General features: G+C 42.7%; 1 protein-coding gene across 3 annotated transcripts in view; it reads right to left on the reverse strand.

Annotated features, from left to right (window-relative positions):
• Positions 1–234: 234 nt before the first annotated feature.
• Prdm4 (PR/SET domain 4) overlaps positions 235–16,892 on the reverse strand; it is a 32,794-nt gene continuing 16,136 nt past the window's right edge. For all 3 annotated transcript variants that reach the window (XM_045152801.1, XM_045152802.1, XM_045152800.1), the window contains 7 exons: positions 13,685–13,834; positions 11,427–11,545; positions 9,781–9,866; positions 7,591–7,718; positions 6,435–6,749; positions 5,307–5,475; positions 235–1,623 (listed from right to left, as the gene is read on the reverse strand). In XM_045152801.1, the coding sequence (XP_045008736.1) occupies positions 1,311–1,623; positions 5,307–5,475; positions 6,435–6,749; positions 7,591–7,718; positions 9,781–9,866; positions 11,427–11,545; positions 13,685–13,834 (1,280 nt within the window). In that variant the 3' untranslated portion in view covers positions 235–1,310. The remainder of the gene's footprint in view (positions 1,624–5,306; positions 5,476–6,434; positions 6,750–7,590; positions 7,719–9,780; positions 9,867–11,426; positions 11,546–13,684; positions 13,835–16,892) is intronic.

Consider the following 16,892-nt stretch of genomic DNA (forward strand, 5'->3'; position numbering starts at 1 on the left):
CCCAGTGTCAGCAGCCACCCCTAAGTCAGCCACCCTCAACTGCCGACCCGCCAGTTCTCCAGGAGGCAGCAAAGGCATGCCCTCAGGAAGGGGGCAGGAGGGGAGGACTAGAAACCCCAGAAGCAGAGGCTAAACACTATTACACACAATTACATGACATCAGAGATAAATTCAAGTTGTACTTAATTTCTCTAGAAGTCCCATTCATCTTCCTCTGCAAAATAAGATGGAGAATTTTTTAAAAAACAATGATTTTAATCCTTCCTAGAGGAATACAGATTTAAACGAAATACATTCATTCCATAAATACGTTAGCAGCAAACCTTCCCACCAGAGCTGTCCACTCCAGTTGAGGTTGTGCCTTCAAGCAAGAGGGCATGTTTAATCAATCCTGTCAATTTCAGATACAACTGTTTTTTGCCCAAATCTGGGCATTCCTGTTCACCAGGACCTGAAAACCAGCCCATGTGGTGAGCAGTGAGCTTCTCTACCTTCTGAATCCTTTGGCATCCTCCAAACTCACGTGGTGGGGCCTTCAGAACACCTGGGAGGGCCGAACCGCGTGGCAGCGCAGCGCGTCTGCAGCTGCGAGCTGCAGCTGGAGTTGGGGCGCTGGCATGGCTCCCGGCTGCTTCTCACAGTAAACTCAGCACAGGCCACGGTGTCAGTCTGAGGTTAGTCCACATGCACCTGTTGAAAGGAGACTACCCAACAGGCATCATGTGGACCAACACTTCCAGGTCCTCTCTGAATGGCTGGAAGCTTTAGTGGTGACACAGACATGACTAAACCTGAAGGATCTGGATGGAACAATGAAGACATGACTTATTTTGGCTTCCAGCAAAGCCAGGTATATCTCCTTTTCCTTTCTCCAGCATTGCTCTGAGCGACAGGTGCTGAAAATTTGGGTCTCAGGACCTATCTGAAGTCCCAGGTGGTCAGGAGAGGGTACAGCAGGTGTTACCAAGTCCCAGGGCTGGGGGAAAATGGAATAATGTACAATAAATCTGACTTGCTTGGACAGAAGGCCACTCAGGCACAGATGCACCTCCCAAACTGTCACACAGAGAACAAGTCCTTAAAAGCTGACCCATTCCTCCCCATCCATCACTTAAAAGGGGTACACGTCCTCTTCTCCCAGTCCATTCTGAAGAGCTTCCCTTCAGAAACCGCCCTGTAAGTAAGTGCTTTACCCATTCGCATTCAGTCCGCTCTGGCTGGCTAGAAGGACGCAGAGCCCTTGACAGACAAGCTACGGCAGCGCACCTGCTGTCTTCCCCTGCGTGTCCGTCCGAAGCAGCTGCTTCTCCTTATTTATGTGCAGACAGAGCCTCATCTGCTGAGTACAGAGCACTGTTAACCCTACAGTCATCTGTCCTCATGGAGTCTGCGAGGTCCTCCTCCTCAGAGTCATCCTCCTCTTCCTCCTCCTGAGCTGAAGAACTGGATGTAGGCCCTTTGCAGGTTTTCAGGTGGCGAGTGAGATGATATTTGGTTAGGTAAGCTTTTGTACATTTTTCACAGACATAATCTCGCTTTCCTTCATGAGAATTGAGATGTTTCTTTAAGTGATTTGTCCTCAAAAACAGTTTATCACACTTGGGACACTTGATCTGGCGTTCTCTAGGAGGAACAAATGAAAAGCATTTGATTTGGGGTTGCAAATGACAGCGAAGGCACAGGCTCTTTATAAACTCGAGCTTTTGGGCCTTTGTCAGAGGAGCCCCCCCTCCGGAATCAGTGAAGTCATGAAACAAACAGCAAAAGTGCACTTTTCTCCATTGTGGACTCCTGTGCTAATGGGGCCACCTTGTAGTTTGTTCAGTCAATTTAAAAAGCTTATGGCATTCACTCAAGTAGATATAAGTAGAAACAGTAAACTCAGGTATGTTATTACAGTTACAGACACAGAGTGAAAGGGTGGAGAGACTGATAAGAACTTGACTCAAACAAAACTTTACCACAGAACTTCAAATAGTTAGAATTCAAAAATAATAATAATGAGGGGCTGGAGAGATGGCTCAGTGGATAAAGCGCTGGCTGCTCAAACTGGAGTTCCTGAGTTTAATTCCCAGACTCTAGTAAAATGTGTAAGCCTTGGTACACCTCTGCAATCCCAGCACACTGACAGCAAAATGGCAGACACAGGAGATTTCTCATAAAGAAGCACAGCAAAAATGCAGAGCAAGAAACCTGTCACATGATGTGGACAGGCAAGGACCAACCTGACAGCTGTCATCTGACATCCACAGGTGGACCATGGAGCACACACACCTTGCACTCACATACACAATAAGAAATCATGTACATTATTGTATTTTATATAGTATATAATTATGTATTATATTCATGTTATAACAATGTATATTATTAGAATGTATCATATTACTATAGGAAATAATAAAAAAACATACTTGCCTGACATGCTGGGAACCAGTATATTCCTTTGGAACTAATCAACTGTTCTCAAGCCTGGTTATACAATAGCTGCTTGAGGAACTTTTTGTTTTGTTTTCTATTTGAGACAGGATCTTACTCCAGCCCAGACTGACCAGGAACTCACTTTGTTGTCCAGGTAGGCATTGAACTCAGGGTGACAATCCTACCTCAGCCTCCCAAGTGCTGGCACTATAATTATAGGCCATGAGCCACTATGCCCAGCTTTCTTGGGGAGCATTTTAAAATACCAAGGTCAAAGTCAGGTGTGGTGGTACACTCTGCTGATCCCCATACTCTGGAGGCTGACGTAAAAGGATTGCAAGTTCTAGGACAGCCCAAATTTAATATCCTTCCCTTTGCCCTCCCATAGGCCCCAAATTTTAATGTTAAAATCCTAACCTCCATGATAAGGTGGGCCTTTTAAAAATTGGGTTAGGGTGCAGTTATGACTATGGGGCCTCCAGGACAGGAATTTGCATCTTAAAATGTAAGAGAACAAAGCTCTTATTCTCCTCATATTCCTCCCTCCCACTTACCCTCTATTTGGGAGACAGGGAGGCTGAAGCTATAGGACATTTCCTCACAGCTTCGGAGGCTAGAAATCCAAGGGGAGGGAGCCGCCACACTGGGTCCTGTCAAGTATCCTCTTCCTGGTCATATGGAAACCTACTTTTTTGGATAATGGCACATCCAGAAGCCATAGATTGCTACTAGAAAAATTTCAATGCCAGGTATAGGATATCTTCCAGTGAGCTGTTGGCCAGGGAGGTCCCTGATGCCCCCAAAACATTACAGGCCATTGCTGAGGCCCTTGGTTTCCCACCAGGATTAGATGGTAAGACCCTATTGCTGAAGATTCCACATACTTGGGCTGCAAGGTCAGTGAGAAATCCTGCTGGAGCTGAGCTGAAAACCTCCTCCCTATAGACCAGCTAATAGAAAGCTGACAAAATCCATACTGCATGAAGACAATAGACATTGCAAGCCCTAAGTTTGGCCAGCCAGTCCAAATGAGCCAACAGGTCAAAATCAGCACATCAGTTATGAGGAAAACCAATCCCTCTCTAATTGGACTACAGGCCCATTCTACAGGACAGAATACATAACTGGTACTAAAAACCTAGTCAAAAGCCTTTGACAGGGGAGGTCATGAGCCCCAGGGGTTATAATGCTTGCTGGTGTCTGGCTAAATGCATATATTATGCTCACAAAACTGCCCTATAAGCACTGTTCATACCCATATATTAATGCTACTCTCACTTCTGATTAGAGAAGCTTCTCTTTTCAGATGGCAGTGACCATGGGGATGACTCAAAAGGCACCATGGTGCAGAGAAGTGTCAGAGGAGGGCTCAGCACTGAAACATCTCCATCACACCCTCCAAGGCACAGGATCTATTGCAGAAGAGGAGGCAGAAAGAATGTAAGAGTTGAAGGAAGGGTAGGACGGCTTACAATGCACTCTTCCAGACACAAATGGGCCTGGATATCCATGACCTCTCAGTGCCTGGCACTACCTACCCAAGACCCTCATAATAAGAGGAAAAGATAATTACATCAAAATAAAAGAAACTAATTGAGAAGAGTAGGGGATATGATGGAGCATGGATTTGTGAAGGGGGAAGTAGGGGAGGGAGGGAATTATTATGGTTTGTTTTCTATAATTATGGAAGTCATCAATAATAAAAAAAAAAAAGGATCCAGGTTCAATTCTCTAGGACCCACATAAGCCAGATGTACAAGGTGGCACATGCGTCTGGAGTTCATGAGCAGTGGCAGGAAGCCCTGGCATGCCTATTCTCTATCTCACTCTCTGTCTCTCAAATAAATAAAAAATGTTAAGATTAAAAATAAATAAATAAATAAAAATAGGGGAAAAAAAAGCTGGCCATGGTGGCGAGTGCACACCTTTAATCCCAGCACTCAGAAAGCAGAGGTAGGAGGACTATCGTGAGTTCAAGGCCACCCTGAGCTACAGTGAGACTCTACCTTGAAAAACAAAAGCAATAAAAATAGGAAAACAAAAAAGCCTGAGACTATGGGTCAGACATTCAAACCACCACACACACTCGGCCCCCAGTCAGCTTGGGTGCTTCTTTCCAGTCCTGAGGACTGGGCTCAGGACCTTGGGCTAGATAAGCACTCTCCCACTAAGCTATATTACCAGTCCTGTACTTTTGTTCTGAGACAAGGACTCACTAGGTAAACCAGGCTAGCTTCAAACTCACAATCCTTTTGCCTGCAGCTAAGAATCTGCATTAGAGTGTACCACTGTGTCCAGCAGCTCAGGAACCCTTTTCTGTGGGCTTTTAGCATCCAATTCAACACAGCATGGTAAGCGTTTACTTATCTAGTTTATGTACCAGAGTTTGAGCTTTGTGGAGACAGGGGTAGTGTCCTTCATCTCTGTGTATCTTTACCCCTAGCACAATGCTGGGCATCGAAGAGGCAGTTTTTTAAAAAAGTCATTAAATGAGCCGGGCGTGGTGACACATGCCTTCAATCCCAGCACTCGGGAGGCAGAGGTGAGTTCGAGGCCCTAAGACTACATAGTGTTCCAGGTCTGCCTGGGCTAGAGCAAGACTCTACCTCAAAAAAAAAAAAAAAAAAAAAAAAAAGTCATTAAATGAGTAAGATGTTTTTAAAAACATGAGTCAAAATAAACACAAATATGGGAAAAGATGAACAGAAAACAGACAAGTGAATCCTTCCAGAATAAAGAAGAAAACCATGCTTGGCGATGTGGGGAACACAGGCGGCATCTACACTGTATGAATGGCAGAAGGTCAGATGCTCACTTGGCACCTCAAGGGCAGGAGCTCACACAACAGCCGACTGAGGACAGCATCTCGACTACAGAGCACTTACTGTGTGTGGATGAGCACATGCTGCTTGAGGTCCTGCCTCCGCATGAACAGCTTGTCACAGTAATCACACTTGAGGTTCTTCTCACCCGTGTGGATGACCATGTGAGACTCCAGGTGAGCCTTCTGGGTGAAAGACTTGTCACACAAAGTACACCTATAGTTCTTTTGACCTGCAAATTAACCCAAGGTCTATCACACTGGGAATAAAACAACCAACGCATTCTCGAGACACAAGGTGGGTAGGCCTCACAGGCAGGAATAAAGCAGATCTAACAGGTTCTAGGCACTGCGCTTCCTAGACCTTGAGACACTCAGCCATTTAATTTATCACCTGTATCTAAAGCTAGCAAAGCTGACATATCTAACCTCCTTTAAGATCTGTCTGTCTGTCTGTCTGCTACAACTAACATGATACAGGGCTTGGTGGAGGAGTCACTTATAATCCCAGTGCCCTACCTAATATAAAAGAGCTTATAAATTCTAGCACTTGTCTCTAGGCATTTTTATGCCATATTTTGTACGTTTCTATCTCCTTCTTAAATGTAAATATGTATGACCTCATTAGCCAGAAATGAAATAAATACAAGAGTATGGTCAGGGGCTGGCAAACCTTTTCATACAGGCTACAGTCATTGTTCTAGCTTCTGCAGGACACCTGGACTCTACTCAGCCAATACAAAAAGATAAAACTTCCTTTTAATGATTTGCAGAACAAATAACCCAACCACCAAAGCTAAAACCTTGTCAATTATTTGTACTATACATGAGAAACATAAAGAGCTGAAAGAAAGGGGCTGGTCTGCATGGAGTTTAAAAACTGAAGGCTCAAAAATCACAGGGCTGGAGAGATGGCTTAGCAGTTAAGGCACTTGCCTGCAAAGCCAAAGGACCCAGGTTCGATTCCCCAGAACCCAGCCCCTAATTACCTTTTTCATGGCACTCTCAAGCTATGGTAGGGATACCTACAAATGGAACACTTGCCTTCATAAGTGGAAGGTTCACCACACAACAAGGTCATACCCACAGCCTCCAGGACTCTTCCTATGACACATCACAACTCTACCACAACGGTTTCTCTCAATTTCTAATCGTTGCAACAACTCTATTCTGATGACCCAACACAGCTCACCTGTATGTATCTTGAGGTGTGTCCGCAAATTGCTTGGATCACTAAAAGCCTTGCTACAGAAGTCACACTTGTGGGGCTTCATGCCCATATGGCCCATGAAGTGGACATGGAGCTTGGAAGGAGAGATGAACGCCTGGGGGCACATCGAACACTTCCACTTTCTTTCTTTGTTGTGGCTTGGTCCGTGGCTGCTGCTATGACCCTGGCTAGGGAGGTGGTTATGGATGTGGCTGGTCAGGTGAGCTTTGAACTCTGAATAGGAATTGCACTCTTTGCCACAGTTACAGAGGTGCACATCTGGGTGTTCAGGAACACCTTAAAAAAAAATTAGTCAACGTCTTGTTACTTAAATTTCAAAACCGTTCTTGACATTAATAATTGCTATTTGCAGTTCTTCTACCACAATTTCTAATTTGCCTGCTACCTATCAAGTTAAAGTCTTGCTCAATGCCCTCTAGCCACCATCTACAACAACAGAAAAGCACACAGAAAGCACTCTGATCTGTGAAAACACTTGATCTGTTTCCTAGGGAAACCACTCCGATTTTGTAACACACACACACTCCTTAACAGCACTTGTTAACAGTGGAATCAAAGCTTAAGTACATTCAGTTAAATCAAGGTTCTTTGCTGACTTTCAAGAATCTCAAACAGTACTTTTAGAAGTTTAAAGCCCCAAAGCAAAATCCTACAGCAAAAGCTCATTTCATACAAATACACTTGTCAGAAACATCCAGCTTATGGAGAATTTCGCAGATTTTAACATCTCACACAGAGCTTTTATTTTTTTAATTTTTTTTTGTTTAATTTTTATTTATTTATTTATTTGAGCGAGACAGAGACAGAGGTAGAGAGAAGGAGAGAATGAGCACGCCAGGGCCTCCAGCCACTGCAAATGAACTCCAGACGCATGTGCCAACTGTGCATCTGGCTTACATGGACCCTGGGGAATTGAGCCTCGAACCGGGGTCCTTAGGCTTCACAGGCAAATGCTGAACCGCTAAGCCATCTCTCCAAACAGAGCACTTATAAAGCTTGCTTTTATAAAGGTATGTGATTTACACTTCAATTAACATGTAAATCATTACCAAAACTTTATTTCTGGTCATTGGTGTTACTATAGTACATTCATGACAAATAAGTCTTATAAACTTACCAATTTGCTGAGCATAATCCCGACTATAATAGAAAAGCAGTTCATTTTCAGGAGGGATATCTTGTGAAGTACAGAAATAGATTTTTCCATCATGGGGGTAAGCCACCAAATTCTGTTCTTCCCGGTTCCTAAATTATCACATTTAACAGATCAAGCGTGACATAAAGGGTCTCATTATGTTGCCCAGAAAGGTTACAAACTTCTGGGCGCAAGCAATTCTCCTGTCTCAGCCTTCCGAAGAGCTGTAGAGCTCTAAGTAGAGCTATGAGTGTGCACCACCACATCTGACTAATCATATTGTGTTTTCAGTGCTGTGGATTGAACTTAAGGCTTTGCACATGCAAGGCAAACCCTGTGTTCATAGACTACATCACATGCCTCTTGAACACATTAAATTTTTTTAGCCTTTTTTTTCTTAATTTTTATTAGCATTTTCCATAATTATAAAAAAAATCCCATGTTAATTCCTTCCCCCCCCCACACTTTCCCCTTTGAAATTCCATTCTCCATCATATTTTAGCCGTTTTTTTTGAACACATTAATTTTGAAATATGCACTCTAAAAAATTTATTTATTTACAAGCAGAGAGGGAAAGAGAGAATGGGCACACCAGGGCAATGAAGTCCAGATACACGTGCTATTCTGTGCATCTGGCTTTATGTGGGTGCTTAGGAATTGAACCCAAGTCATTAGGCTTTGCAGGCAAGTGCCCTAACCGCTAAGCCATCTCCCCAGCCCCCCCCAAATATACAACTAGCATGCCATATCTCCTACAGTGAAAACGAGTATGGAAGTTTAAATAGAACTATTTTCTCTTGATTATTTACTTTCCTATTCTACTATAGGAGAGAATTAGAGAAAATGAAATTCTTCTTTTTTTTTTTGGTTTTTGTTTTTCCGAGGTAGGGTCTCACTCAAACCCAGGCTGACCTAGAATTCACTATGTAGTCTCAGACTGGCCTCCAACTCACAGTGATCCTCCTACCTTTGTCTCCCCAGTGATGGAATTAAAGGCATGCACCACCACATCCAACAAGAAACAGAATTCTTACTATAGTATGTCAACATTAATTGACCATCCTTTATAGTTAGTAACATTACAATCTGTTATTAGAGGCAAAAAGGTAAAAAAAAAAAAAAAAGTAAGTAAATAAAATCTAATCCTGGTGGCAAGATTTGTAATCTCAGTACTCCAAAGCCAGAGTGGGGACTGCAGAAAGACTGTTGCATGTTACAGGTCAACAAGGCCTATCCAGTGAGATCTGTCCCAAAACAGACAGACAAACAACACAGGATGGACCTGGCTGACCTGAAACTCACTATGTAGTCCAGTCCTGGTATTGAACGCATGGAAATCCTCCTGCCTCGGCTTCAACAGTACTAGGATTACAAATAACTGACCATAAAATAGAATCTTTAAAAACTATTCTAACAGACTAGTTTGAAAGAAGGGATTCAGCAGAAGGGAAATTGGGAAGGGGGAAAAGAAGGATAGTAGGAGGGCATTATGATCATATCTTATATATATATGTATGGAAGTTGTCAATAAAGTTTTTGGGTTTTTTTTTTGTTTTTTTTTTTTGAGGTCGGGTCTCACTCTGGTCCATGCTGACCTGGAATTAACTCTGTCATCTCAGGGTGGCCTTGAACTCACGGCGATCCTCCTACCTCTGCCTCCCGCGTGCCTGGACCAGAGTGAGACCTGACCTCAAAAAAAAAAAAAAAAAAAGCCAGCACTAGCTAGCTAACAAGAATTAACTCCAGGCCGGGTGTGGTGGCACATGCCTTTAATCACAGCACTCAGAAGGCAGAGGTAGGAGGATCACAATGAGTTCAAGACCACCACACAGACTACATAGTGAATTTCAGGTCAGCCTGAGCTAGAGTGAAACCCTACCTCGAAAAACCAAGAAAAAAAAAATTAATTCCAGCAACAGACTACAGGAGTCACCCATTTGCAAATTCAGCCAACCATTCATCTTTTAAAAAAAGGACAGTTTACCATGTTCTGATTCATAGTCACTATCAGTCAACCACTATAGAAGAGAAGACACTAAAATGTCTCAGATTAACGTATGTCTGGATATTGGTGATAATTTGGATTCGTCTGCTCTTCCATATTTTATGCAAAGCTTCCCACTAAAAAACACCTGAACGGCAGTTCTTTCTTTTATCTAAGACTTCTCCTACCTGGCTTTGCGTACAAACATCATCCAGTTACATTCATTTTCATCAGTTGTAATGATGCAGAATTCTAGGACACCATTGTGGTATATCTGCCAACAAGAAACAAGCCCAAAAGTCAAGTGAACTGACAACCAAATGAGTTCTTTTGCAGTAAGTACCAACGTTCCCAGTCAGTGTGAAAATACGCGCTGCCAGGCTACATGCTCATCGTTTCATCATCTTCCTACTTCCAGAAGCACAAGAAAGAGCATCAAGGTGATGCTCAGTGTGTAGAATGACTTTGCTTTTGAGTATTTACTGAACAGTCTACTCGACTGTCTCTATCACTACAAGTGAGGACCAGAATGACTATCCATTAAGAGCAAAGGCCCACTGTTTCTCCAGAAGAACCTAGTAGTCCTGGGTTCTATTTCAGACACCAAAATAAAGTCCCAATCACAGTGGCAATTTTACTGTTCCAGACACCAAAAAACCCACTACCTCCCCACTGCAATTTTACAGCATCATTTCTAATTCATTGAGATTCTATGTAAACACAGGAATAGCCATTTGTTGAAATTTCATATTCCCAATAGAAAACTCTATTTGTTTCTCAAAGCTATCAGAGGAATGTTTCAGCTAATTAAAAAGTAGTTTGGGGCGGAAAAGATGGCTTGGCAGTGAAGGTGCTTTCCTGCAAAGCCTAAGGACCCAGGTTTGATTCCTCAAAACCCACATAAGACAAGGTGGTCCATGTGTCTGGAGATCATTTGCAATGGCTAGAGGCTCTGGTGTACCCATTCATTCTCATTTTCTCTCTCAAACAAATAAAAAGTAGCTTTGATCACATAAACAATGTCCATAGCCTAGCTGCTGCAAGTAATTAAAATGCTTAAAACTGGGCTGGAGAGATGGCTTATAGGTTAAGACTTTTGCCTGCAAAACCAAAGGATCCTGGTTCGATTCCCCAGGACCCAAATTAGCCAGATGGGGGGGGGGGGGCACATGCATCTAAAGTTTGTTTGCAGTGGCTGGAAGACCTGGTGAATGCTCACTCTCTCTCTCATGTATATGTGTATGTGTATGTGTATGTGTATACACACACACACACACACACACACACACACACATATTTAAAATACTTAAAAAAAATTTATTCAAACCACTGCATCATGTCATAAGGTGGAAACAAACCAGTTCATCCTCTATTTGTTCAGTAGCTGGTACTTTGCTATGTAACTTGACTACCAAGAATAGCACAGACAGCCAGGCGTGGTGGCACACGCCTTTAATCCCAGCACTTGGGAGGCAGAGGTAGGAGGATCCCCGTGAGTTTGAGGCCACCCTGACACTACATATCCTGGAATAGACTAGAGTGAGACCCTACCTCGAGAAACTGAAAACCAAACAAAAAAAGCACAAAGAATGTAATGTAAAATTCATAAATGACCGACAGGTGAATGTACTGTATCATTTCTGTGTAATTTTGACTTCTCAGTAATTAATTTATCATGTCATAATGAACACAGCAAAAAGAACAAGTGTGACAGCACATGTTTGTCATCCTAGCACATGGCTGAGAGGAGACGAGTAAGTTGAGGCCAGGTGGGGGCACACAAAAGACAGCAATAAAAACAGCCAAAGGCAAGGAAAGTTTCACCAACACTAACCTTCCAGATATGGTTAACAGCCTTGTCTGTCCACTCTGCTACTTCCATGGAGTGGCTCTGCTGACCAATAAGAGGCCCAAAGCAAGTCCGCACAGGAATGGTCTCTGCAGTCCACACACCTGTCAGGGAAGGGACACCAACCACACAATCAATGGTGGGTTTTTAAATATTTTATTTATTTGAGAAAGAGAGGCAAATGAAGACAGAGAGAAAATGAATGGTGTGCCAGGGCCTCTAGCCACTACAAATAAACTCCAGGGGCATATGCCACTTTGTACATCTGGCTTTATGTGCGTAATGGGAATATGAAGCTGGGTTTTTAGGTTTTACAGGCAAATGCCCTAACTGCTGAGTCATCTCTCCATCCCCAAAATCAATGGTTTTAAGTGACTATTAGGATAGAAACAATGGAGAGATGGCTTAGCAGTTAAGGTGTCTGCCTGCAAAGCCAAAGAACCCAGGTTTGATTCACCAGGACCCACATAAGCCAGATGAACAAAGTGGCGCATGTATCTGGAGTTCTCTTGCAGAGGCTAGAGGTCCTGGCACACCCATTTTCTTTCTCAAATAAATAATAAGATTCAAATAAGATTCAAACTTAAGTTATATGTATAAGAATCTATGTTCTTCAAAACACATTATTTTGAAGTTAATAAGCCAAGATCAAAAAATAGCATTTTGCCACAAAAAAGTTGCTACAAAAGAAATCAAATTGCAAAATTCTGTAGTGCTTAAAGCCCTGCTTGATACATCCAAACTGCTCAGCACTTTCAAGACTTGTGCCCAAGCTGACATTGAAAGAATTATGAACGCAGGCTGAAGAGATAGCTTAGTGGTCAGAGCACTTGCCTGCAAAGTCAAAGGATACAGGTTCAATTCCCCAGGACCCACATAAGCCAGATGTACAAGGTGGTGCAAGCATCTGGAGTTTGCTTGCAGGGCTAAAGGCTATGGTGTGCCCATTCTCTATCTACTTCTTTATCTCCCTCAAAAAAAAAAAAAAGAAGAATGAACCCAATTTCATAATTTCCAAGAAATTACACAGTAACTCCATGTTAAATTCAGACATGGGTACTATGCCTTGGTAGACTCTATTCCAATTCCTAAAGAGTACACAATTTAAAAATTTAGCTGGGCATGGTGGTGCACGCCTTTAATCCCAGCACTTGGCAGGCAGAGGTAGAAGGATCGCTGTGAGTTCGAGGCTACCCTGAGACTAAAGATTGAATTCCAGGTCAGCCTGGGCTAGAGTGAAACCCTACCTTGAAAAACCAAAAATACACACACACACACACACATATACATCTAGGGCTGGAGAGAGATTGTTTAGTGGTTAAGGCACTTACCTGCCTGCAAAGCCTAAGGACCCAGGTTCAATTCCCCAGATCCCACATAAACCAGATGCACATGGTGGCATATGTGCCTGAAATTCGTGTGCAGTGGCTAGAGGCCCTGGCGTACCCATTCTCTCTCTCATAAATAAGTAAATAAGTAAATAAATACATAAACTATGTATGTTTCACACTTGCAATTACTAATAGTGAATTTTGCATTTCTCAATGGGGGAAAATAAACAAGTTTCAAGGAGTGTGTTATTAGGGTATGGGTCAGTGGATGAGACAACTAACTCTTCTAAGACTCAGACCAGGATTCATAACTTCACTAGATTCTGATTCTCAGGAAAAAAAAGGGTTTTATTTTTATTTATTTATGATGAGAGAGAATGGCATGCCAGGACCTCCTGCTACTGCATAGGAACTCCAGTGTATGCACCACTTTGCACATCTGGCTTTACATGGGTACTGGGGAATCGAACCCAGGCTGGCAAGCTTTGCAAGCAAGTGCCTTTAACTGCTGACCATCTCCAACCCAGAAACAGGGTTTTTTGTTTGGTTTGGTTTGGTTTGGTTTTGGTTTTTCAAGGTAGGGTCTCACGCTAGCCAGGCTGACCTGATCACTATGTACTCTCAGGTTGGCCTCGAACTCACACGATCCTCCTACCTCACCTCCCAAGTGCTGGGATTAAAGGCGTGCGCCTCCACACCCAGCTTCAGAAAAAGGTTTCTGACTCAAGTTTTCAACTTTATAGTTCTCACCAGCAGACAAGACAAATATTCCCTAACAGCATCAACCTTAAGCCTTAAGCTACGAATTCACTTTTGGATCAACTAAATCATCACTAAGTTACACTTTTACAAATCTGTCCTACAAAGAAAGGAAACTTGATGGGGGTTTAGGGTTCCCTCCAAGACTCTTACCCACGTCTGCTCCCACAATTGACTGGCGGAGAACAAGCTGTTTGGGGAGGGAGAGTCTTGCTCTGCTTTCTATTGGCGTATCAGGAACAAAAGTTACGGGTCCGTGGTCAGGGCAGTCTGAGGGGTAAGCTCGGTCACAGAGAGTACACCCTGTTGACAGCACATTTGAAAGACAAGAATAGGTGTAGTTTATATAAGCTGTTTCCACTTGGCTTTTACTTAAGTGCTAATTACTGAAATTCAGCCAGTAAGAAGCAAGTCTAACAGAAATATTCCAATCTAAGAATCACTTCCTACTGTTAAAATATATCTACTTAAACCCCTCCTCAGGTTTCAGTAAGATCTAATTTTTTTTTAATTCATTTATTTTTTTAGAAAGAGAGAGAGAGAATGGGCATGTCAGGGCCACTTAGCCCCTGCAAAGGAACTCCAGATGCCTGCACCAACTTTGTGCATCTGGCTTTACATGGTACCGGGGAATTGAACCTGGGTCCTTAGGCTGCATACGTAACTGCTAAGCCATCTCTCCAGCCCCTGATTTTATTTTGATTCAACACAAGTGTCATAAAAGAAATGCTAAACAAAAATAAAATAAAATAAAATGACAGGGCCAGGCATGGTGCTGTAAACCTTTCATCCCAGCACTCGGGAGGCAGAGGTAGGAGGATTGCTGTGAGTTCAAGGCCACCCTGAGACTACATAGTGAATTTCAGGTCAGCCATGGCTAGACCAAGACCCTACCTCAAAAAACCAACCCCTCCCCCACCAAAAAAAATAAGAGGCTGGGAAGAATACAGCTCAGTAGTTAGCATGTGCAAAGCCTTTGGTTTGAGCCTCAACACCTTAAAGTGAGCAATACTTTTAGATATGGTATGCTAACGTCCACAGGATTCCAATTCTGGATTATGAGGAAACTGAATGATAGATACCAACGAGAACTGCAGGTGACATTACAGCACAAGAGCCAGAGGCATGAGTTTGAGGCCAGCCTGAGAATGGATGGTGCTTTCCATGTCTGCATGGGCTACAGTAAGACCCTACCTTGAGAAAACAAACAAACAAGTATACCTCTACTGATAAACCAAACAAACAATTATTCAGCTATAAAAAGGAATGAAGTGCTGGGCTGGAGAGATGTCTTAGCAGTTAAGGAGCTTGCCTGTGAAGCCTAAGGAACCATGTTTGACTACCCAGGTATCACGTAAACCAGTCATACAAGGTTGCACATATGCAAAGGTCACACATGCACACGAGGTGGCACACACATCTGGAGTTCGATTACAGTGGCTGAAGGCACTGGTGTGCCAATTCTCTTTCACTCTCTCTCATTCTTCCATAAAAAATAATATTTTTTTAAAAAAAAAGCCTAGTCCATTGGGCTTGCCTCAAAAAAAAAAAAAAAAAAAAAAAAAGGAAGGAATAAAGTGCTAAGACATGGTACCACAAGGATGAGCCACCACAATTTTATGCTACCAGAAAAAGTCACATATCATGAGTCTAGGTGACATAAAATGTCTAGAACCCACAGATAAAAAGTATTTTGAAAAATGAGGTGTCTTTAATGTGGTGAGTAAAACACTTTATAATTAATACTGGTAACTACTGTACAACTTTTGAATGTACTTAAAACACTAAACATTTCAAAATATATATGTAAATTACAAATAGCCTTACATATTACACTTAAATATTATAAACTTAAAATGTTAAGAGTTAATGCAGAGGATCTCCTCACTGTTTCTCCACTGTTCCGCTAAGATTAAACGCACAGGGTCTCCGTACTGATGAGCTTCCATGGAACCATTCCATCCTGGACTTCCTCTCTCCTCCGACCAGATCCCCGCTCACCACGCTGTGGCGGCTTTCCCTTGTAGCTGGACCGTGACATCCCCAGCCCTCTTTTCCACACCCTTCACCACAAACTCTGACTCCTCTGCCAATGTCCTACTTTATTTATCCTAGTTCACCTCTACTCTAGGTCAGGAAACCATCACCTTCCACCTCGATGATGGCATCATCGGTCTGCTCCTGATGCTCACACGGGTGACCCTCCCTCTCCTTGCCATTTAAGGCTTCACCAACTGTGACACACTCATGATTTAGTTCCAGGCATTGACAGGTACCAGCTCCTGTCTTCCTGTCAACTGCTGACATCTTTCCTGTCTATAAAGTTTATCCTGACATGTATGCTACCTTCAGTGGCTAAACCCTCCCTGACCCTTCCACAGCCTGGTCAGCAGCTCTCCTTCAGGCTACTTAGCTCCACGAGCTTAACCCCATCTTCACACTTACGTTCTGTATAATAGCCTGTGTTTTCTATCAGGTTCTTGGTTCCTTACAGGACTACAGTTAGAATGTTCTATCCTAGCATCTGGCACACAGCTTGGCAGATAATAAGCACGTATTTCCTGCATGAAGCAAGCATGCAGTGATACCAAATAAATACACGAAAAACAAATCCACATTTCCTTGGTGGTGCGTGCGCATACGGTGTATTCGGGCACACGGGCCGTGCTTGTTGGGTGCTCTCTCTATCACTCCTCTACTTTATCTCCTCGAGAAGGTCTCTCACTGAGCCTGGAGCTCACGGCCTTTGGTTACGCTGGATGACCAGTGAGCCGCAGCAACTGCCCTGTGTCCACCCTCCTCAGAAATCAGCTTACAAGCATGCCTGGCCACACCTGACTTTTACATGGATGCTGGGGACTGGACTCAGGTCTTCACGCTTGCACAGCAAGCACTCTTACCCACTGAGACATCTCCCCAACCCCTAATCGATTATTTTAAGAGTTTTTCACTTTATCCAATAAAAAGGACTTTTATATGCCCATTTATGGTTATTTATACACATAAGAAAAAAAACATTGCATTTCTATCAACCTACATTTTTTCATAGTTATAGTCTAATAATTCTTTTTCTTTTAAAAAGATTAAGCACAAGGCATATCACATCGGCTGTACTGTTTTATTCTTGTAATGCTCTATTTGGGAAATACCTTGAATATTACCAGACTAAGCTTATCTGTAAAATATACACAGGACTACTTTATGAATCTTTTCTTCAGAAGGCTGTAGGAACCTATAAAATGTGTATGTTATTTGCTTTCTTTGAGGAAAATGCATAGATTAATCAAAGGACAATAAAAAGGTTTTTAAAAAGTGAAATTATTTCTTATGCCCTCTTAATCCATGCCAGCCTGTGATCAAA

The sequence above is a fragment of the Jaculus jaculus genome, chromosome 6 (genome assembly GCF_020740685.1).
Source record: "Jaculus jaculus isolate mJacJac1 chromosome 6, mJacJac1.mat.Y.cur, whole genome shotgun sequence".
In the NCBI taxonomy this organism is placed as follows: domain Eukaryota; kingdom Metazoa; phylum Chordata; class Mammalia; order Rodentia; family Dipodidae; genus Jaculus; species Jaculus jaculus.